The sequence below is a fragment of the Charadrius vociferus genome, unplaced genomic scaffold (genome assembly GCF_000708025.1).
Source record: "Charadrius vociferus isolate BGI_N301 unplaced genomic scaffold, ASM70802v2 scaffold39, whole genome shotgun sequence".
NCBI classification, from domain to species: Eukaryota; Metazoa; Chordata; class Aves; order Charadriiformes; family Charadriidae; genus Charadrius; species Charadrius vociferus.
Window position 1 is genome coordinate 5,298,338 of NW_009650188.1, and position 23,676 is coordinate 5,322,013.

General features: G+C 40.3%; 1 protein-coding gene across 1 annotated transcript in view; it reads right to left on the minus strand.

Moving 5' to 3' along the window:
- Positions 1-23,676, minus strand: part of RASAL2 (RAS protein activator like 2) — a 101,291-nt gene that overhangs the window by 48,237 nt on the left and 29,378 nt on the right. Inside the window, exon 3 of the mRNA XM_009892939.1 lies at positions 2,944-3,050. Coding sequence (XP_009891241.1) covers positions 2,944-2,979 — 36 coding nt within the window. The 5' untranslated portion in view covers positions 2,980-3,050. The remainder of the gene's footprint in view (positions 1-2,943; positions 3,051-23,676) is intronic.

Consider the following 23,676-nt stretch of genomic DNA (forward strand, 5'->3'; position numbering starts at 1 on the left):
ACTTTGCGCACACACACACAAATTTAAAGCCTTTATAGGCACCCCTTACACCCCTCACTTGAAGCTCTTCTCAGACCACTGATCTGAGACTTCCATGAGACACCCAAGTCATCTTACCTACTTCTGAGAGCTGGGAAATTCTTAATATAAATCAAAGGAAGAAACATGATTCCTCCCCATCTTATCATCCACCTATTAGATGTGTGCCAATCCACAAAGTTAACAGGGTATTTTATTTCAGTAGTTTTGGCTTGAGCTCGTCTGCATTCTTATGCAATCTGACTTCTAATTGCAGCTTGCTCTTTTTAAACAGATCAGAAGTTGACATGTTTTAAAACAGGGTGATCTCAGCCCCCACCTGCACCGCAACCTGCTAAGGAGTAACAGCCTATAAATGGGTTATTCAGAGCAAAACCTACAAAGCCAGAAGACTTATCCCTATGAGAAAAACAGGAGGGTGCATTATGCTCCTGGGTATACAGGTGGCCAGGCAGAGAAAGAAGCAAATACCAGCTATGCGTGGCACAAATAGCTTCTAGGTTTTTTGCTGGTTTATGCCCAAGAAAGGCAGCCATGTACTGCTTCCTCAGCCTACCTTCCAGGGTTCTAAAAGCCCAATACACTGCCAGGGAAAATGAGAAACATTCCGTAAGGTTCTTGTTTTGAAAGGGAGCAAGAGCTAAGAAGTATTAGAGAAAAATTAAAACATCACTTAGAAGATAGGATCGACATTTACAAATTTGTACAAAAACGAGGAAGAAAGAAAAAAAGAGGCATATAAACCGAACAATACAGATAGCAATCAAACACTTCAAATATGTAGCTTGCAGTTGTTAGACAAAGACTAGGACCACGTATGTACACATCTGAAGGCTAGGGCAATTACTTATGGATAAAGATAAAGAAAACAGAGAATTTCTTATAAATGAAGACAAGAATAGCCAGGACTTTTGAAGGCTCTCAGAGTTCAGAAATCCTCCTGGAACTGCGTGGACCGTGGGCTCACCATAAAAATCTCAGAACTTGACATAACAGGATATTCTTGTGACAATTTCACATGCAACTAGACCAAGACCCTTTTTTTCCCAAGTACCACCCAGAAAACAGGTCATTGAACTTGAGGATAGTTCATAGAATCGTAGAATAGCTGAGGTGGGAAGGTACCTCTGGAGACTGTCTAGTTCAATCCCCCTGCTCATCGCAGGATCAACTAGAGCAAGATGCTTAGGACTGTGTGTCTGGTCTGCTTTTGAATATATCTCCAGGCATGGAGACTCCACAGCCTCCCCAGGCAACCTGTTCCAGTGTTTGTCAGCCAACCTCACAGTGAAAAAAGGTTTTTCTTATGTTTAAATGGAATTTCTTAGATTTCACTTTGTGCTCACTGCCTCTTGTCCAAAGAGTCTGGCTCCGTAGCCTTTATTCCCTTCCATCAGGTATTTATACATGTTGCAAAGATTTCCCTCTGAGCTTTCTCTTCTCAAGGCTAAGCAATATATTCTGCTTTAACTGCTACTTCAGATATTTTTCGAACTAGAGGAAAATGTGATTCATAGTCTCTCAATAGACACTAGAAGCTCAAGTTTTGCTCCGACAAGAAAGCCTTTACAGAAGAAATATTTTTCACAATGAGGACAGTCAAACGTCAGAACGGGTTGTCCAGCAAGGCTGTGCAATCTGCATCCTTGGAGGTTTTCAATACCTGACTGGAGAATGCCCTGAGCAACCTGATATAAGCTGGTCCAGCTTTGAAGAGGTGGATAGATCAGAGACTTCTGAAGGTCTCTTCCAATCTATATTATTCCGTCACTCTAAAAAGGGACAAAGTATAGATACGCAGTATATTCACTGTTTCCCTGGCCCCTTTTTCAATTCCAATAAATCATGAGTTTACAGGTTGCTTTAAACACCATGTATTTTGTACACTCTGATGAACCTTAATCCTTTTATAATTTAAATAGCTGTCATTAAATCCTTGGCTGCTTTTTTAATTTATTTTTTAAATGACACAATGTAGGATTTAACGAAAAACCAAGTTTCACACACATTTGGATCTAAAGTGAGCTAGGAAGTGTGCTTAAAAGGGATGAGTGCTATCTAAACAAAGCAAGAACATATACCCTAAGGAACAGAAATGGTACTCATGTCCATAGAGAATATACAAAAAACCCCAGTGTTCACTAGATAATTCTTCTCCTGTTTTTTCTCAGGTTTTAAAGCAGGCAGATTACTTGCCAAAAATAAAGAGGGGTATGAAAATATTTGCAATATTCAAGTTAGGTATTTTAAAAGATGAACAAATATTGTTAAAAAATTACTGAGCACCTCATTTTAACTTGAAGTGTTTGCCCTCAGTCTAATAATAGAAAGGCCTTTCTGCTCTTGGATATGCTGACCAACGACAAGCAAGAAAATCTGGACTCCAGCTGAAAAAGTCTCATGCAGACTTACAGCCAACCAAACTCGTAACAAAAACTGAAGAGCTAAAGAGCAATTAACACACCTGCAGAAATCTCATCAGCTTCTAAATAACTATAAAGCCATTTCAATTTCCTATGTACTTCATTGGCATGAGGCAAAAATAACATGCTATCACCAACCTAAAGGAACATTTTTGCTAGTCAAAATTGAATATGTAATGCAATCCCTAGCGGCGACTTCAAAAGTATTTATATAGGTCGCTGCCCACATTAGCACTGATGCTTCACTATTTGCAACTTTAGATCAAGGCAATGAAAATAAGCAAGTTACGGATCCACCAGAAATCTCATTGATAATACATGACAGTTGATAGCCATACCTCTTGGTCAACTGAAAATATTAACTGAATACTGTTGAAATTTTTTTTTTTAATTTATTCAGAGCTCAGTTGTAGACTGCGATATTTTAACCTCCTCTTATTCAATGAGGAAAATTCCTCCTTTACAGGAAAGGCACACTTACTGGCACTTTGAAAGGAGAAGTATTCGAAGCATCCATGGAGTTGGTTTTCTCAGAGGTGCTGGTCCCGGAGATGCTCCGCCTGCGAGGAGATCTCTCTGCTGGGACCTCTAAGGAAGAGAAGAAAAAGAAGATGAATGGGTGCCGGGGGGTGGGGAATAGTCAGGTTTTATGCTCTATAGGACAGACGCCTCAGCAAAGTTTCAAGTGCATTACTAAACTGCTGAATTACACTCACCTATTTTTCTATATCTTATTTGCTTCCTAAATTACAATGGCATTTCCACTGACAGATTCAAGGTTGTGAATCTGACTTGATTGTAGGCAATTAAAATAAAAAACGCTGGTAAAGATCAATACCCAAACATATTTAATATTCTATTACTGTTTGTGAGATAGCATTCAGAGAACTTTATTATTTCTTTTACAGAAGCAATGCAGTTGTTAACAGACAACTAAAATCAAGACACAGAGGAGCTCAATTTTAGTCACGGCTGAACACAATTTGACAAAGGTCAAAGTTCGGTCTTATATGATCACACTACTTGCTCAAACCACGCAACCAGCAGACAACTCATAACTGCCTGGGTAATATGACATATATATCCTGCAGATAAAAAAAAAATAGGTCAAGTTCTCCTCACTCTGGCAATATGACCTTACTAAGATACGACTTTGGCATCTTAAATCCATGCAGGCTGATCTGACGAGCACAAATATTCATAAAAGCCACACTTATATATTTTTCTAGTATAAATACTAGAATAATAGGATAATAAAGTACACACACTATTAAAAATCTCTACACACACACACATACTGTACATCCATACATTTTTATATATAGCTAGATATACATACATATAGATACCTTTATCACAACTGCTGCCCATCTCCAGCTCAATTGCCAGACTTAAAGGAATCCAGCTTCACAAAACATCCCCCAACACGGGGAAGGGAAAAATCACTTCCTAGCAGAAAGTCCATTGTTATCTTCTGAATCTTAAAGAAAAGGAGTAAGCCGTGACTCCAGACAGTGACATTTTGACTCCTGCCGTTTTCCTTTCAAGAGACAGATGCAGCTTAAACTTCCATTTCTGGCCGCCTGGCCCTGGGGATCCGTGCTACTTCCACTTAAGAGAAAGCTGGGTCTCTCCGTTCCCCCTCCCTCCCCACAGCTTGCGGAGAGCAGGCGAGCGAGCGAGCAAGTGAAAAAGAAACACACAGGACTGCAGCTATTCAATCAATCGCTCCGACTGCACATCCTCATTAGTTACTTTCAGGCTATTAACAGACGCCCAACTGCCGGCTTCCCTCTGCTACAGAAAATTTCACTGTATATCCTGATTCACAGCAGCAAAAAAGGTTTATAGAGATAGCCAGCCAGCTGGTGCCACGAGAGCAGTGTTTTCCTCAAAATAACCGAAGAAAAAATAAGAAAAGCCTTCTTCAGGGATAACGTTACTTGTGATGCCTTTGCATACCGGATTTTGATTTCACCAGGGTTATAATACGTATCTCCCATGGATGCTTGAAGAACGACAAAATGGAGCATACTGAACGAGAGGCTAAGAAATCTGGACCCTGCAGTATTAGTGTCTCACTCTGTAGCTCTTTATCTTTTAAAAAACCAGAGCGCTAACATTCAGCCTCTCAATCTGCCTGTAACCCTCGGTGGGGAAAGAACTGCTTGGAGGGAGAACAGCCTCCTAAACTGGGCAAACAAAGTCTAACACACGATTGTAGCTACCACTGGAAAATGGGCAGGGCACAGCCGCTCGCTGCCGACCATGAGGACGATGCACAAGCCCTGCTCGCACCGACTAGGTAAATCACAGTCTGTCAAAGCTCGCGATAACGGCGATAGAGCAAGTTATTGTTTTAAGTCGGGGAGATTTCTCCTTCGGCTGATCAGCAGCATTGGCCGCTTTCTCGTACATCTGAGGAGGCATCATCGCCTGCTCCAGTGCTGGAGGGTAAGTCCCTGTCAGGGCACCTTTAGAGAACAAAGCGCTTGGAGCAGGGCCAGCGCTAGACCAAGGCTTTTGAGTAACGGTCAGTCGCACCATCTCAGGAGCCTTTGCAGAGGTTGCTAGTTTTTAATCGGAAGATGCGCTCTTTTATACCGCCAGCCTCCTCCCCCTGCCTCTGCGAAGGGAAACTTATTTTCTGCAGCACCTGTAAGTACTGGTCTCCCAAAGAGAGCTGTATTACGTAGGGTTTAAATGATTGCTTCTGCTGTTCTCACTGTAAATGTAATGAAAGCAAATGAGAGTGATATATTCACTTGGAACTGGGGACTAAAGCAAGCACCTTTTATTTTACATCAAATAGTAATGCGTAACGTAATAGGTTTGGCTTTCTCCACTTCTCACACACAGGAAATCACATCAAAGCTGCTTCAGTAATTTAACACAGTCTGTTAACTTTGCTGAGTCATAAATGAAAACAGGAGCCTGAATTCCCCACTATTTTCAACAATAGGTTCTGCAGGAGGGGCAGTTTAGGAAAAAGTTTAAGTTTAAACCAAATGGAGTTCAAAAGCTACAACAAGGAACGTGCCTGGCTCTCCTTGCTTTTCCTCTTCCCCCCACATCCACCCAGCAGCAACGCAAGTTCTCTGCAAATAAACCACTGAGATTCCATCAGTAAAATTAGTTTCTTCTGTTCTCAGACCGTCACAGAAGTGTACCAAATGGGGAAGACTAAATGAAATATTCTCTTCTGAATAATCTGAAAGATGCCTGCAATGAACCAAAAATAAAACTACCTTTCCCTCTCCTCTCCTTCCAAAAAAACAAAAGCAAATAAAGAACGTGCTCAGTCTCCAGGAAAAAGAAGACCTAGATATAGCAAAATGGTCGAGATGTGTTAACTGTAAATCAAAAGCTAAAGCAACCTTCTATGATGCCTGTAAAACAGTATTTGTGCTGAGTCGTGCAAAAAAATCTATACTGTCACCACCAGGCAAAAAATTAGACAGTTCCCTCCCCTGCTCCACAAGTAATGCTAGAGGCTACTCTTGCATAATCTTCACCTGCTGCAAAAATCAATGTACCTCTCATCGGCTTAGTATTAAATTACAACAGCTTTCTGCATTGCTCACTCTCAGGGACCAAGACTATGGATAAATCACATTGTTTCTATGGATAAGCAATCTGAAATCCTTTTCATTCACTCTCAATTTCTCGGGGGTGGGAGGGGAGTGTGCAGGAGGGTGGGGATATAGACAGGTCCTGCCCTTTTCAACCTTAAAAAAAAGTACTCCATCAAACGAATGAGTTGTAAACATCCCCATGGGATACTTTTAATTTATCACCTTGTATATTGGTGATATGCAGTAATATTTATGTAAATAAATGTTTATGCAAATAAATATTTACACACTATACAGACAATCAGTCACAAATTAGCTGAGCCAATTACTCAACAATGGCAGACGCCTCTGAAGAGGGAACTGCCCAAGGATATAATGAAGGTAGGTCTCTTCACATCTTCATATTGCGCCACTCTCTACCCTCTGGAACACCAAAGCTTGTTTTGTTGGCCAGAAGGCAGGTTTGGGTAAGACAGGTGCCACTTACTACTATGAGAAGTGGTGATGATTGACCTCCTTTGAAGGCAACCGCCTTGGCCGCAGCAGTGTAGCCTCAGTGACCTCCAGTCAAGATGGGGCTCTTGGACTCGATCTGAATTTCCTATCGCTGGGTGCTCTGGTCACTTGAAATCTAAAACCTTGCTGTTGTGGGAATTTGAATTCTACTGTGAAGAGCTTTTTCTCAGAGTGGGAGAAGTAGAGATGAACCAACCCCCCCAACTTTGCAGGAGAGTGCTTGCTACTCCATCTCCGTTTTTCTGAATTAGAAACGGATTGGAGAAGGGCAGGCAAATCAGGAACAAAGAAACATCCTCAGGGGTTGGAGTGAAAAGAATTAAGTTCCCGAACTTGCAAGTAAGGTCACAGAAACAAAGATTACAGCAGTGTCTGTGATTTTGCAAAGGGCAATGCAATGCAACTACTGCACGGTCTCAGTGGAACTTGCATCACGACTGTGGCACCTTCCAGACTGGGCTTGTGTTCTCCCAGGACTGGCAACAACATCTCCAGATCTGAGTTCCTGCTTATGAAGTCCAGGAGGTGACTCTAAAGCAGTCCCAAAGACCTACATGGAGATGCAAATAAGGGGTAAGGACACTGGCAAGCATAACTCTTGTCTGTCATTACTCATAAGGGGCTGGTACTGGTCTGTCACAGCAAACAACAGATCAGACCATCTACTCCAGGCTGGCAGGTCCTGTGTTTCTGCAATAAAGTTCTCAGCCTGCACCCCAGGCTTTTCTCAATTGTGACTTTTAGCAGGTCATAATAATCAATCATTTAAAAGTCACAATCAATAATCAAAGTCACAGTTTAATCAGTTGTAACTTTTTGCAGTTCATAATAACACATGGCTTAGCACTGACCAATTATCTGCTACAAGATCCTTCACTCTGATGTGCAAGAAAGATTTGGATTTGTGAAAGACTACATTTACCATCCACTAAAAAAAAATATGTAATACTGACAAAAAAATTAATATTTCTTTCCCAAGTCATGCATTCTGTTGAGCAAATAAATAAATACATAATAATAGCCGTCTTCAAATTCATTCTCCAAATATCCTTACTTGATATCTTTGTGTTGTCTTTACTAGGAAGAAGCCTTTACTGGGATGCTGGTGTATATTATCTACTGGTTAGGAAAATAGAAGAAAGATATAATAAGATTTCAGGAACGGGGACTTCCTTTTATTTTGTCTGCACACATCCTGATATGATGGTACCTTGGTCTGTGACTACAGGGGATAGAGAATATGATTCATAAAAAGAATTGATTCATTCTGCCTCTCAAGTCTAGCTTAATTACAGGCATTTGGAAAACACAAAACCAGTTCAATACGACCTACCCAGAACCAAGCGTTCCCAGGGACTGCCTCTCAGGTGCGCTTGTATTAAAAATGTCCGCAGCTGAAACAAAACCAAACCTCACCCAAATATTTTCACCCCCTTTATATAGCTACCTTGGCACTTCCCATGAGAAAAGGGTAATTGCTGCTGGTCAGAGCATTACCTGAACAATCAAACAATCCTGCATTTAGCCTCTTGTCTGAAGAAAGGATCAATAAGCTACACATACTGTACCCCCTTTTTTTTTTTTAAGCAAAATTTGTCATCGTTTTAAATGTTGTAGCACTCAAGCAGCAATAGTTACCACAGTGGACAAATAATCTGAATATTTACCTTTTGTCTATGCCATTTTAGAAATTCATCTGCCTGGACAGGTTATTATACATTTCAAATACGGCATCTAACTAGGATGCAGCAGAGCTAGACCAAGTACTGAACATCATTTCTGTCTCAAAGAGTTTACAGTCTTAACTTGAAACAAGGCACTATTACAGTGTGATAAACCCTACATGGGAGGCAGGAGGGAAGAAGTACGTTAAGAAAATAAGACATGCAAATTAAGTAAGCTGCCGTTTACAGGCCTCTGGCTAATTATTTATTTTAAAAATAAACTTACATGAAAGTAATTACCCCCAGATAAATAACTGAATCCTAGGGGGTGAAAATAAAGGAGTATCTTGAGGAAAGATTTGGGAAAAAAACCCCATCTTAGTTATTGAAGATTTATAAGAATGGGCAAGACAAGTGTTTCTCTCAAAGAGGACAGAGAGAAGAGACCCTACTGAGGATGTGGCAATGGACTAGAAAGGACTAGAGGATTTCAGGGCCTCCTTCAGCACTATTTTCTACTCTGTCAAAAGGCCAATTAGTCTTACGGATTAACCGCAACAGAAATACAGAATAAGAACCTGCAGCACTTGACTTTTTTTGACTTAGTATTTCTTTTACAAACACACTTAAAGAAATAATAGGCTCAAATCTAAGCTTGGAAGAGTTGGAGCACTTACGGGTTTGCTGTTGGCAGCTAGTTTTTTTAAGATGTTATTCATAGATGTAACCACCAGTGGAGTGGTTTACTACAGAGACAAACAAACAGAGATTCAATATTTGTTCCACAGACAACAGGAACTACAGAGCTTGTTTCTTACTTTACAAAGACAGTACACTAAAACTTCTAGTTCGTAGGACAGGAAAACAAGCCCAAACAGAGATGCTGCCTTTCTACTCTGCCACGTTTTTATTAGTTACTTTCATTGCGAGCTGCTGATCACCTACCACACTGCATAAATAATGGAGCTGCTTGTTTTACCCTGATGGTTTGGTCTCCTCCTATAAGCACATATTAAAAAAAACAAAAAAAAAACCCCAAACAAACCCCCCTCAACTAACATATATATATATATATACATGCAATTAAAAAAAAAAGGGTTTATATGCATGAGTGAATGTTCATCAAGTGGGATTATTCCGCTGGGCTGCTAATTCAAGCATTTTCATTCCGAATAAACTACTGTGTTGAGCCTATTAAAAAGGGAGCATCTAATTAACTTTTGGAGCCTTTTAAAAATAAATAAGCATTTCAACAAGTACAAAAATGCAACATGCTCCAAGGCAGTTTATGGTACATCAGTACAGCCTATACATTCAGTAACAGTATGGCACTCACAACTTCGTTAAGACAGAAGAGACTATTTTTGTCTCATTGTCTCTTTAGGGTTGTTTCAGAGTGCTCATGTGACAGCACTAACGAGAAAGAGATGTCCTTGGGTGCAGTCGCTATTTACTTACGGTTTCTTCTACCCTGGTGAAAATACATACCAGCTGACAAAATTAGAGACAGTAATAAAAAGCAGAACGATAGAAAGCCTTAGGAGATACATAAGAGGGAACAAGAAGAAAAAGAAATGTCTGAACAGCCTTTTTCAGATGAGTATTACCTAATGAAATAGGAAGCCTCATATAAAAATACATAAAAATGTTAACATTTTATCTTGGAGTAAGCATTCTCTCTCATTTTGCTCACGTGGGGAGAATTCAGACTTGGGCCCAATTCATAGACTGTCATAAAAAATTAACTAAATGCCTATGTAAGAAACTTAGGGCAAAAGCAAACTCAAACCCCCTGATCTAAGTCCTGAAGTCCAAGTTCACGTTCTGACTAAAACACCTTATGCAAATTCTACAAGGTACAACTCAAAGGAGAAAACTGAAGTTTGCAGCGATAGCTTTTCCACATTTCTCAAGAAAACTAGACAGGGGGAAGGAGGACACAAGAAGACACATCAGAGGGAATGCAACCAAGCCACAGTGTACTAAAGCTTACAAAACCTACCAAGCCTGGAAAGGGAAATACAAAGGAAACTCTGCAAAGCTCACGGGCTATAGAACTCCATCATCAAACAACTGCCACATACCAATTATGATCAAAAACTCTCCCGGTCCATTAGCAGGGACTTTAAAGGAAGATACTGTGCTTTACTAGGGATTGAGTCGATCAGACAAGTCTTGCAAGATGATCCAGGTAAATATAAAAGATTTTTAATTTACAGACAGGTAATTCTGTTGGTGTTAGACACTTGCATTGTGCTGGCATATAAAAAAAAAGTGTAATTGAATTAGTGCCCAGTTCAGAAGGTGCATAGCAAGCAACCTAAATGACAGTTTAAGTCACTTAAAAGACATTTAATTCATTGATTCCTAAGGGACTTTACAGTCTGAAAGACAAGACCTAACATGCAAAGCAGATGAATACACAGACGAGGCTGGAAGAAAGGGCAAGGATATCACAGGAGATCATAATTTTTGGCTTTCAAGTACTGATTCTCACATTTTCTTTTTGCAGAATGTTCTGAGGAAGCTGTATGTGGCATTTACTGAGTACAACATCAGCTGTTATTAGACATGCATTCGCTCTGAGGCAGAGGAACGAACCCTCCAGCTCTGCAAACATGAGTCAGAAATGAAACAGATGCACATCTCTAAACCGTTCACGATACCCTCTGCATGAAGTGTGCGGCCATACAAAATTTGGAATAGTTGCCCCTTTTTAACCTCCTCGTGCATCAGCCTCTAAAACCTCCGGCAGACTCGAGGCACAGCAATACAAATTGCCTGGACAACTGTGTCAACACAAAAGCAGACACAAGGAGCTACTGCACATGACCTGGAGATGCTGATGTCCTCGTTAGTTCCTAATGATCTTGGACTGCCCCTGCTAATTCAAATTACCTTGTGTTTACTGCAGAGAGGTTGCACACAGACAATTAACGCAGATCAGCTGATGCATGGTAACTTGTTCCCGCAATGTAATTTGTTTAGAGGCTTATGACTTAGACACACATTAGTATGATATCAGTATTTATTATCCTCATTATTAAACAACAGCCTAGAGCCACGGCTTTCAAACCCAATCCTTTTACTCTCTGCAAAAGAGCTGCGAATTGAGGCATTCTCAAAAAGCAATCGTATGCTCCGGTTATTGGGATATTCCCACAAGTGACTGGCTCTTGAATGTATCAAAGCTCAACGGCTCTTCTTGTTCCTCTCAACGGGCCAGAACGCTGCTCTAAGCTTCAGTACCTCTTGCTCACTCTAGCAAGATTTTGCCCCTGAGCAATAAGAATTATTGTTATGGACACACAAAAATTTAAAATCCCAATGTACTGGAGACATCCGAGGGATGGCACCGAACCTTAAATACGGCCCCAGAGTTAAGACACCATTTGGGAATTGGTATCTCTTTAAGATAAAATAAATAAATAAAAAAAGATAATTTAAGTACTCGGATGCAAAAAACGCCACCTTAAATAGCTCAGCTTTGTGACACCCTTCAGACTCCAGGGTGAATAAATACTTCCTGGTGTTTCTGGGGTGAGATTTAGGAGGCGCCTTCAAAATCTCTTGGTTTGGGATGCAGTATGAACGCAGGAATACATGTAAGTGGGGAAAACCAGCAGACTCTTGAAGAGCAGCACCGGTGCCCAGCCCATGTATACTCTTGTCCCTGTTCACATCTGGTTTGATATTTCCAAAGAAGGCCACAGCACATAGCAATGAAGTGTCAGCAAATCAACATACACTCTGTGGGAGTCCCTTATTTTCCTCCCACATTCTGTACTGTTCTGGACCTGATAACTAAGAGAACTGCTTATAGAGACGCTTATAGAGACTACTGTAAACTCTTCTATCTACTGAAAAGAGCACAGCCACACCAGGTACCTGCCTATGGTCTGGATGGAGGACAAGAAAACTGGTGAAAAATTAGCATCTGGATTGGCTGTCACCTACTTGACTGACAGACAATGATCCATAATGGTGACTACTGTAACCTAGGGGGGAGCGAGGGTGGAGGGGGAAGCTATTATAACAAACATTATTTTAAATAGTCCATGGAAAGGAAAAGGAGCACACATATCAAGCAGCCCGTCTGTCTGAGGAACTCAGTACCTGGAAATTACCAAAATAGAAAGAAAACAGACTGCATCCTAAGAACAACAGAAACCATTAAGGAGAGGGATGGAATGATTTGTGGAGATGGGATTAAAAGAACAAAACCAAGTAACAACAGTTTGACATAGCACCAGCTAGAAGGGAAAGGCTAAATAATAATCAGCTTGTATGTATAAACGTGATTTAAACCATTTTCAGCCTCTTACTGGTATTTATGCTGGACTATAAATAAAAGAGTAATTTCAATTTTCTACCTGAATGCAGTTAAACTAATGTGTGAGTATTCAGAAATAGAGCACAGGATTGTTTGTTTGTGGTTCCTAGATCTAATTTCTAGGCTAGAGAAGTATCCGATGCCTTGGCTGAAATTTTTATCCTAAACGCATCTAAACATTTCTCTTAAGAAGAAAAACTTTCAGCAGTCTCCTCTGATTTATCTTACTACCATCACACAGTTGAGAAGTTAAGTTGTAGGCAAGCTGACAGAAATGAGTGGAAGTACACTGAACACAGTGATCAGCTGGTCAAATGGCACAGAGAAGAAAAACAGACCAGTAAGTAACATTGTTTAGTCCAGACACGATCTTCTGCATAGCACATGCCCATTTATAACTTGACCTTTGCCTGATGTGTTTGCAGCTATTTCAAACAGATTGTAGCCAAGTTTAATTAACAATTGCATACCACTTAAAAGCTTTTAAAAAGAAATAACATCAGCTAACTGAAGGACTGAAGAAAATAAGCGCCAGTGAAAGTAGTAAAGGCTTCCCAGTAAAGTTTTAAAAAAAAGATAAAAATACAGTTAGTACCCTACCGTACCAAGAAACGAGAGAAGGCTTTTCTCATCTTCTGTGCTGCTATCCAGCCATTCGGCCACATCACCAGGAGAAAGAAGACTCATTCTCCAGCCAGAAAACTTTTCCATACAGAAAACAATAAGTGAACGAAGCAGGGTAGGAAAGGTGGGGAGGAGCTGATGGTCTTGGGATTCCAGTACTCCAGTTATTGTCTACACTGACAACATGAGAGCGTGATCCTGCCCTGTTCTCTCAACCCTATATCTGACAGCCCATACTGACAAAGCAGGCATGGGTGGGAGCAGTAAGTGGGATCTGTACTTCTTGTCCCTTTGTGTCAGGTTTCAGTCCAAGCAGGAACAGAAAGAAGGCAAAAAAAGGGGAGCAGGGGAACCCAAGGTTTTAAAATCCAAAAGAGGTAGCAGCTTATGGCAGAATCAGTTTGAGTAAAAAGAAGAAATAGGTCTCAGTGCTGAAGAAGCTCAAATAAGTCAGCACAATAGCTCATCAGCTAAGTGTAATATATCCCTACCATTCCTTACAGTGTTGGCTTTGTTTGTAGGCTCAGGTATTATGCTTTATGCTAAAAGAAAAAAGAGCAAGCTTAGAGGCAATTTAAATACCCTCCCCATCACTGAAGAGCCTGCATTCCCCTGTTTACAAGCCCCTTCCTGCTCCAGCTATTATAACAGCATCCCAGCCTTTCTTACAATGAATTTGTTCATGCAATGGCAGGTTGATCAATCTGTGAATAGGAAGCTCCCACCCCTCCCTCTCCCCTCCTCCTGCATGGCGGCAGCATTGATCGGCAATAATGGAATCTGCTTCTGACTGCCAACAGCAGCATTAGAGAGAGGGGAACCGCTCCTCTTCATCAGCGCGAAGCAGCAGTCACAGCCCCGCTGGGCTTCAGCCTCCACTGCAACAGGGCAAATGAGAGAGAGGTAAGGAGAGAGCAGCGTTCTTGGGGGTTCAAACAAGTCAAACGCTAACGGTCGGTTATTTATTTAAAGAAAAAAAAAAAAGATAAATGGGAAATAATTCTCCTCTGTCTAGACAGCGAGCTTGCTCTGCACAGCTTTGCAATGAGGACTTGTCATTGTGACTTTATGTAGGGTCACATTTAATTGTACAGGATTTATAGCATATGATTTATTCTACACAAAAGAGCATTTTACAGGTTTACACATGCATGAGCAGAGACGAATCCCGGTAAGTGAGGGACTCCTGGGCCCCACAAATCAAAATTGCCTTTGTCCTCAGGGGATGGAGCTGATGCTCTGATCAAACTGCACTCTTTAAAGAGACAGCCGCCTTTTGTTCACCATTTTCTGAACCTGTCTTTATTTTAAATAATTTATACTGTTGCCAATCCCTATTACAAACTGGGACACTTGCTGACCACTGACTAAAACCCAAGCCAAAACAGCAACAACAAAAAGCCATTAGATCAGCAAAGCGAAGAATTAGATACCTACCAACAAACTAAGAAAAAAAGAGCTATCAAGTCCCAGCAGGGAAGAAAATTCCAATTACTAAGACAAACTGTAGCAAGTATTGTTTGTGCAGGACAGATATTTTCATAAAACACCTGCCAAGCAGGGCAGATGCTATACAGAATTCACAGTTAATGAGGGAACATCGGACAGACAGTTCAGGAGTGAGATACCACAGCAGCATGGCAGACTTAGCTGTAGAGTCCTCCTGTTTGCACTGAAAAAGTTCATCCCTCCACCCCCAATATGAACAGAGGGATAAAAAAGCCCAGAAACATTTCCTACATAATATAAAATCTAACAATAGAAAGACATCAGATACATTTCCCATCTATGCAAAAATAGCTAGTTTTGGGTGGTTTTTTTTTGACAAAATGAGCTTTTCCAACAAATTTTACTCTGTGTGTGGGAGGATCACATTTTGTCCAACTTCTACAAGTAGAATCTTCTTTGAGTTAAGACTGTGCAAACTGATGACGTAAATCTCCTTGCAGTAAGAATGGAATTAAAGAACTTCCACAGAAAGGATTAGATAGCTATTTTTTTCTACCTAGCTAGACAATATGAAACAAAAATTTCACCTCCGGCCTTATACTTTTCTGTGAAACAAATACAGTGCCCAAAACAACCTGAGTGTCCTTCCATTAAAAACTAGTTTAATTTGCAATATTAACTATCAACTCCATAAATAATAGGTTCCAGAGAAAACAAAGTTAAGAGTATTGATTTCCCATGAATGCTTACCAATTTTGCATCCTTTCTGGGAGTGTGTGTACAGATCCTGCTTTCCTCCCTTAGCTGCCTCATCTTATATCATAATTTAGCTTTATTCATCCCTTTCAATGCATTATAATGCTCATGAAATCAGGGGAAGTCTATTAAATACCAAATATGAAACTGGCTTATTGAAGTATTTTAAAATACGGAAACATTAACAACTTTGTGAAAAATACTTCAGTCAGGAAGACGTAACTAGGAACTGAAATGGCATTAAAGTTTTTCATATGCAGACTTCTCCAGTGCATTAACATTCCTGGGGCAACATACAGAGGGAGAAAAACCTGTATAAAGACTTCCCTACTATTTATCTCCCTTTTGTGTGGTTTAACAGGACACAATATCATGCAGGAAGCCTGTCTGCAATGGACTGTCAGAAGCTGGAGATATGCATCAGAACAAAAGCATGAATTGAAAAGTCCTTGTAAGTCATAACACACACCCGTTAGAAATCCAAGAAATTTAAAGCAACAGATGCAGAAGAACCACTGACATTTAGAAACACCAAATCCATCAAATTTAAAAAGAAGAAAGAATGATTACAATCTGACTTGAAACACCTTTAGAACATCACCCAGTGACTCTCATCCATTCATTGCATTATTTCTAGTTGAACAAAGACACGTCTTCCAGAAAAAAGGACATCCGATTGTAAACAGACACTGCAAAGACATAAAGAGCCAGACTGTTTCCTTGGTAAGCTGTTCCAAGGGTTAACTCCATTTGGGCTTAGCAATTTCCATCTCCCAACTACTGGGCACTCGCTGACATTTGTATGCTTTGAGACTCTATTATCAAACTCTGGCCTCAGAAATGTCCTGCCTGTTTGCATCCTTTGAAAACCTAGTTGCAAACAATCACTTCAAAGATAACTTGAAACTCCACTGTAGCGTTGATTTTAATTTTTAAACCTGTTTCTGCACAAGAAAACCAAAGATTAAAGTTGCTCCACAACTACAGTTGCTACAGGAGGGATGTAGTACTGGTCTCCTACTAGAGCTTGCCACAGGCAGAAGAAACACTGAATATCTTCTTAAATTTGTCTTGCTCCACGTTAAAGCAGGTCTTGGGCTCTAGAGCTTACCAAAGCCTTTCAAAAACTCTTGTCCAAATTTTCCAGCCAGTTTTTGAGATAAGCTGCAAATAAGCATGAGAGGAATATTCAAAACATGACTAACCTATTTTCATGCTGTGAGACCTATCCACACCGGAAAAAAGTTTGTTGAACCAATGCAAATACAGATACAAATTGCTCTATCGACCAGAGTGGAAGTATGCAAAATGTGAAAATAAAGAAAGGTGAGAGAGATAGGCAAAGCAGTAATAAAAAAGCCTCCAAAACCAGGAGTGAGAAGTAGCTAATCTCTGCCTTGAGAGACTGCTGTTTTCCAAAATTAGTACCAGTAGTCGTACAGAATAGCAGGTAAAACCAGGAGAAAACTCCTTCAAGGAGTTTGGGTTCATCTCCCTCACCCCTCAGTTCCAAAAGCAGATGAGTCCACAAAGCCAAAAATTAAACTGAGCCCATATGTTTTGGAACCTCTTATATAAAACTTGTATACATCCCCAACTGGTAATTCTTTGCATTACCATCAGCGAATGGGCTTCTGCTCCTTTCTGCAGTTGTCAGAAATGTCACCCTCCTACAGTTCTGATTCTGAAACCTATGAAGTTAAGCAGCTTTGCCATCCCATGGATTTAAAAATTAGCATTCTTGATAAGTGAAACTACACAGAAGCACGAGTGCTCAGATTTTTCTTACAGGAATTTTAGTGAATGATAATTCATAATATATGCAAATAATAGAGCACAGATGCCTTCTGATGCAGATGCTTTGTAAGCACAAAGTCATGGTAGTATTATAAATCATAATGTATTAATGTTCTCTGCATGAGGCACTTACAAGAAGAGGAAAAATGGCTCTTACTTGCACTAGGGACAGACTGACGGACTGATTGATGGATATTGCTATAGTCAGTAGATGATGTCTTCACAGCAATCTACATTAGACATTGTACACCCAAGTCATTCTTATTAAAATGTTTTACAGTTAATTTAGGAGTGAATAAAGACAGGATATTTGCGTACTTGAAAAATGAAATGCAGAACAGGAGCACAGTGGGTAGGGAGAGGGCATTTTTTTTTCCACAAAAAACAGGCTTGTCGCGGTTGCAGCACTAGTTAATTCACAAGAAACAATAAACATCCGTGTGTCCAACTCCTGGATCAATGTCATATGTACTAGACAAAACTACTCACCTTGATACCTGTCCATTAGGAAACAAGAAAAGTTATCTGTGTCATTTTGCCCCAGAAAAATGCAAAGCAGCAGTAACTTTCCAATCCTATTCAATGCCACAGCACAGAACAAGCAAGCTAGCTTGATAAAGGTTTCCCAGATATGTAAAAATGTCAATTCTATAGGCAAAAAGCTCTGTTTCCTGCATTAAATAATTTTAAATGCCTATCTATAATGAAACTCATTTTGCTTCGAGAAGCGACATTACAATATAACAGCCTCCTAACCACACTATAATCTAGTTCGAGAGCATCCAGATGGAAAAGGCCGAGTACCTCATTGTGTATTATAGAATCACGGTGGAAGGATTCACAATTATTTTGTGACATGGATAACTTTTTGGCTTAAGCTACATAAGCAAAACCAGTGTGTTATACCGTGACACAATCCTACAAGCAAGCTATGAGCAGCAGAACAGAATCATTCTGTTGCAATGTAAATCAATAGCAGATTTACGTCAGACATGAGAAGATGTGGACAGCCCTGTGGGAGCATGACAAAGTACAGAGAAAGCCCTTTTTAATCAGACAAAAAAAAACAAAAAAAGAAAAAAAAAAAAGAAAAAAAAAAAAAGATGGACTCACATCTCTCTCTCTTTAAGCCAGTCCATTCCATTGTGGAAAGTGAAACCGTGCTGATGAAGTACCAGCCCACACATACACATTATCGTCTAGTATTTTATCCCTTCAGATTGCTTAATGAAGTGATTTTAGCACAGTCAGTGATCTTTAGCACTCACTCTCAACAGCTTTCATCCAGCTGAAGATGACCACCTCTAAATGCCACAGCACTGATGCAGTATTATCTTTTACCAGGGTAATAGCTCCCCTTACTTTTCAGAATGAACACCACCAGCCTTCCAAACCCAGCTGAGTTCAGAGGCTTTAACCTAATGGTTACTCAGGAGGGAAGCAGAGCAAAGAATTTCCTAAATAACAATTGCTGGAGCAGTGAGGAATCCAGGGGTAGCAAAAGCTGTACCTGCTGACAGCCTGTAAATATAAATAGGGACAGAAAGGCTCAAAATGAAGGTGAGAAAAACAACAAACTTTGAAGTTCTGTGGTATATAATAATACAGGCGAGAGCTCCCTTGTACAAGTGACATTTTAAATAATGTCAAGAAGCTATTTCGACACTTAGTTTTGACAGGGCATTGGAGACGAACAGGTCAGCAACTGAAATGCAAATTTAAACTAAACCCGAAGGGACTAGCCTTTATAAAACAATTCCGTGCCCACTGAGCCTCCCTAGCAAAATCATTTGGCCTCTTGGCTGGCTATTCATACTTCACCTTTATGGAAACCGAGCAGCAAGTTCCTACCACAAAGACTTCCAGACGTCTGGTCATGGGCCTTTCAGACAAAATTCACTTAAGTCAGTTTACTTGGACACAAAGTATGACACTTACCAGCAGAGAAGTTGGCTTATACTTCCTTTGCAATATGAAAATACATCTAACTGCCTATGGGAATCTAATCAATGCTTCAAAGTCTTTTCCGTAACAGCAAGTGATGTCATAAGAGACCTTCCATTACACTGTGTTTCCTTGATGAATTTGAACTATTTTGAGCATACACAATAACTTAGAACTACAGACATACTTTTCAGGCTAAAGAAACAAAAGCTGTCAGAAGCCTATGAAGCTACTTGCTAAGGAGCTGAATTTTAAACTACTTCTAAAACGCATCTTCAATTTTTCCATAATATTTTCCTCCTGAACATTCTAACATGACATAAACAAAGTGGCTTTTTTTAGAAGGATGTCTGCCCCAGTTCCCTCTTTAGATCCCAGTATTATGTTTTCCTGGCAAAACTGATGCAAGACTGTAATGCTGTAGGGGATGGAGATGAATCCTTCATGCTGCTGACTGTACCTGCCCACAAAATTAAGTCTTGCTGAGTCTAAGACTATACACCCCTATACTTTTTTTCCTCCAGGTTTTATTAATAAAGAGATGCTTGAGGAGAGCAGGAAGACTGGGAGTCAAACCATCAGCTGAAGATCAGTGAGACACGTACCTGTACCCACATCACAGAGAACATCCAGCATTGTACAAGGAAAGAAAATTGGCTCTAACTAGAGGCTGAGGAGTTAAGCACAGAAGGAACCATCACGCTGCTCGTGTACAGAAAGGAAGATGCAGTCTTAAATGATCTTTAAAAAAATTACTGTAATTGAAGAATAGGCAAATTACTGTCATTTTTGGTTCTTGGACATGTTAACTCTAAGCAACCCAGTTCCAAAAATCAGAGGAACTAGCAATAGGAAAGTTTTACTACTATAGATCAAACCGTCCTGTTATTGTTGTCCTCTTTCCCCATGGAAAAACACTTTGTCAACATTCCAAAACAGTGACCCAACCAGAAGCACTAAGAGCTCTGACACAAGCATTTCTGCTGGGGAGAACTGCTGGATTTTCAGAACTTCACTGATGAAGCAACCATAGTGTTCTTCCCCATTTCCACAACAACTTAATTACATTTTTGTACTCAATCCAGCTTCAGGTATCCTCAACATAGCCAAGGGATTCAGCTAAGTTGTGCTGCTAGCAGTATGGTAGTTTGTAAGTATCTAGTAATGACTACTCTAAAAACATTAAGCTAATTTAATTCCAAATTAGGGCCAAGACATTATTTACAGAGTCATCCACTCTGGAGCGCCTTTCCAAACTGTGAGCCATATGCCTCATGTAAACAGACATCTTGTATTAAAGCATGAATGCATCCAGCTATATATTTAACAAGCCATATGTAAAGACTACTTAATTTCTGATGCTGGTATTCACGCGATGACTTTTTTCCCAAGAATGTGTTCATGAAGAATACCTTCTGTATTCTTTCCCTCCAACCAAAACCACTGGGTGTTCAAAACAAAAAGCAGACTCAAAATGTCCTGAAAACATGGAGCTGTAAAAACAAAACAAACCCAACACTTTCCCAGATTTGCCGAGCACAAGGGTTGATACGGAAGCCCTTGCTCAGTAACACTGTGAAAACGACAGCTTGAAATGAATCTAATCTCAAGCACTTCAACTTCAAAAAAGGATTTCTGAGCTAGCATCTCTGCTAGAAATGTTACGTTAGTTCTAAAGTTCTTTCACATTAGAAACGGTACTTTAATGCTAAGACTGAAAGAAAAATTAAGAAGGCCCGAGAGGTGCTAAACCTTCAAGAATGGATGAAGAACATGAAAAAGATCAACATTCAGGGTCTGATTCCCCCACCCACTGAGCCCAGTCACCTGCTTCACACATCTGAAGATCCAGCCCAGAAATCCAAGAGCTCCTCCATCTTTTAAAGTAGTATGAAAGCAAGATGGGGAGTGACTTTTGACCTTCGATACTGGGAGGACTGAAATCGTCAGTATCTCCAGTGGTATCAGCATCACACTTCTTTCTGAACAAGGATTTCCAAGAAATGCAAACTTCAAATATAAGTACAGCTTAAACTTGACAAAAATGAAAGTTAACAAGAAAGAACACTATTTTTGTAGAGCTACTGGAAGGAAAACAGTGTTTTGGAGAAAGCGAAAAACAAGTACAAATATTTGCTGACATTAAAAAAGAAAAACAAACACCAAAAAGAAGCACAGCTTCCTTCCTTCTATTCCCCCTGACTTGCCTCAACCAGGCAGTCCAGGAAAAAAGTCAACCTTTCCAAGCAAGGAAGACCCAGGTACAGCTCTGCTGGCTGTACTTCCAAGTCTCTCAGGTATTAAGAAGCAGGAAAAAAAAGCAATTGCCCAGAAACCACACTGCAGGCAGGCAGTAAGCTGAAGCACCCGCTCCCCCCTCCCTTGGCTCTAAAGGCAACAGAAGTTTTGCTTAAGCAGTTCAGGTACAGCACCACTGCTGTTTTACAGACAATCTTAAAGGCCCTTCCGATTTTATCTGTTCTAAATCATTATAAAGGAGCTTTATTAGAAAGACAGGCAAGGACAAGCACTTAACATATGATGGATTTATCAGAAATTATATTGGAACACCATGGAAAAAGTATCTTTTAAATAATTCTTCCTAGTGCTTGTAATGTAACTGATAGAGACAATCTGACAGGTTAGTACTACCCTCGAGGACTCAACTGCTCAATCCTTTGCTCTTCAAGATGCTGACGTGCTAGGAATTGTCAGAAAGAGAAATCAAGCAGGCAGGTTTTTGGGGAAAGGGAACACCTTACACTAAGCTGCCCTCCAAGCTGCCATTGGGACAGCAATGCACTTCCCCATGAACACTGAGGTCAGGCATGGAAAAGAAAAAACAAAAATTCTTGCTCACCCCGCAGGCCACATAGTTTGCACAAGTCATGTCTTCACAAGTGCTGAATTTTGCCCAAATTCAGAAAAAAAAAAAAAAAAAAAGCAAGTGAAAATAATTGATTACGGCAGTTTTGTCAGAATACTACCATCATTCATGTTGGTCTCTACTATTACTTTCTGACCTACTGTTTTTCCTTGGGCATATACTCTCAACCAGAGCAGGGAAACAGCCAGGAATGATTTTTCTTATTTAGACTAAGTTATTTGGATGACATCTCCAACAAGCAAACAAAAGAAAGAACAGCTCAGCGAGGGTTGGGGTTTGGGTGGTGGCTGGTTTGGCGTTGGTTTTTTTTTTTTGGTCTTGTATGACTAGACATGATCACATAGATAATAGAGAACTACAATTTTGAGAAAAACAGTATCAGATGAGAGAACAAAACGTTTTATCATTCAGTCTGCAACATTCTGGTGCCATCAGAATGCATAAGACCCACACAGATGGCTTCAAAGTCTTTTGGGAAGTGATTCAAGAAGATCAATATACGATATTCTACGGACCATATGATTTCTTAAGCTTCTGGTCAGATCATGCAGGAACTGCAACACCATCCCATCAACTTATTTGTCCTCTTCCTACAAGGTTTAGTACAAAGTAATAGCTTCATGTAGCGCTACCACAACGAGTTCAACTTGCTTGTTTTCAGCACAAGCTAAATACCAGCGGTTCTTGCAGGGCAGGGTTGAGGGTGCTGTGCCAAGAGGGAGCTTTACTCCACCCTGAGGTCACTGCTTGCTCCCTTTGTATGTCAAGAAACCGCAGCTTTGCCGACATCATCAGGTGGGAGTTGAACTCTCCTTGATTGGCCCAGACAAAAAAAGAAGAAAAAAACCCAAGACAACTAATTCAAAATGACCTGCACCTCTAACACCAGATAGCAAGACAGAAAACCACCAACAAAAACCTGTTAAGTGTCTCGTAGCCCAAAAGCACTTACCAGGTATGCAGCAGAAAAGCAGGAGCATTCTGGAGAACGAGTGGTTATGACCAGCAATATGATTTCCTACCCCTGCCTATGAATCATGTGGTCTCCCTCCCTCTTACTACTCAGTTCCACCTGTGTTTATAGGAATACTATGTTAATCTCTATGCAAGCATCAAAATAAGGCAACTGCCAAAGCCCAAGGCCTTTCCAAACACTAAGAGATCGGTACAAGAAAGGCAGTACAAGGAGGGGCTTTTTCATCTGTTTCCAAATTACGGACCAAATTTAGTGTTGAAGCAAGGAAACACAGCAAGGTAAGACACTGTATAGTTTAGGGAATTTTTACAAGGACATACCAAGTCCTCCATCTTGTGGACACGGGCTTAATTTCTGACTGACGCAATATCTTAAAGATTCTTCTTGGACACTCTGGCGAGAGTTCCCCTGGAGAATATAGCCGACATTTTAGAGTGACCTTAGGACATACCAGGACAGGACTTAAAGAACACGAATGCTGTGAAAGCTGTGAATGCTGTGAAAGAATTACGCTGCACTTTGCAAATTTGGCATTTTTTTTCCTGTAGCCATTACCCCTGGAATCAAACAAACCCAGAGACAATTAAAGCCTCTATTCTAGGAAAAGGACCTGCCCTTCACAGTTTGAGTGCAACTGAGCTTGAAAATCTAACTGAAGCCTGCTCCAAAAAGGACCCAAACAAACAGCAAAAC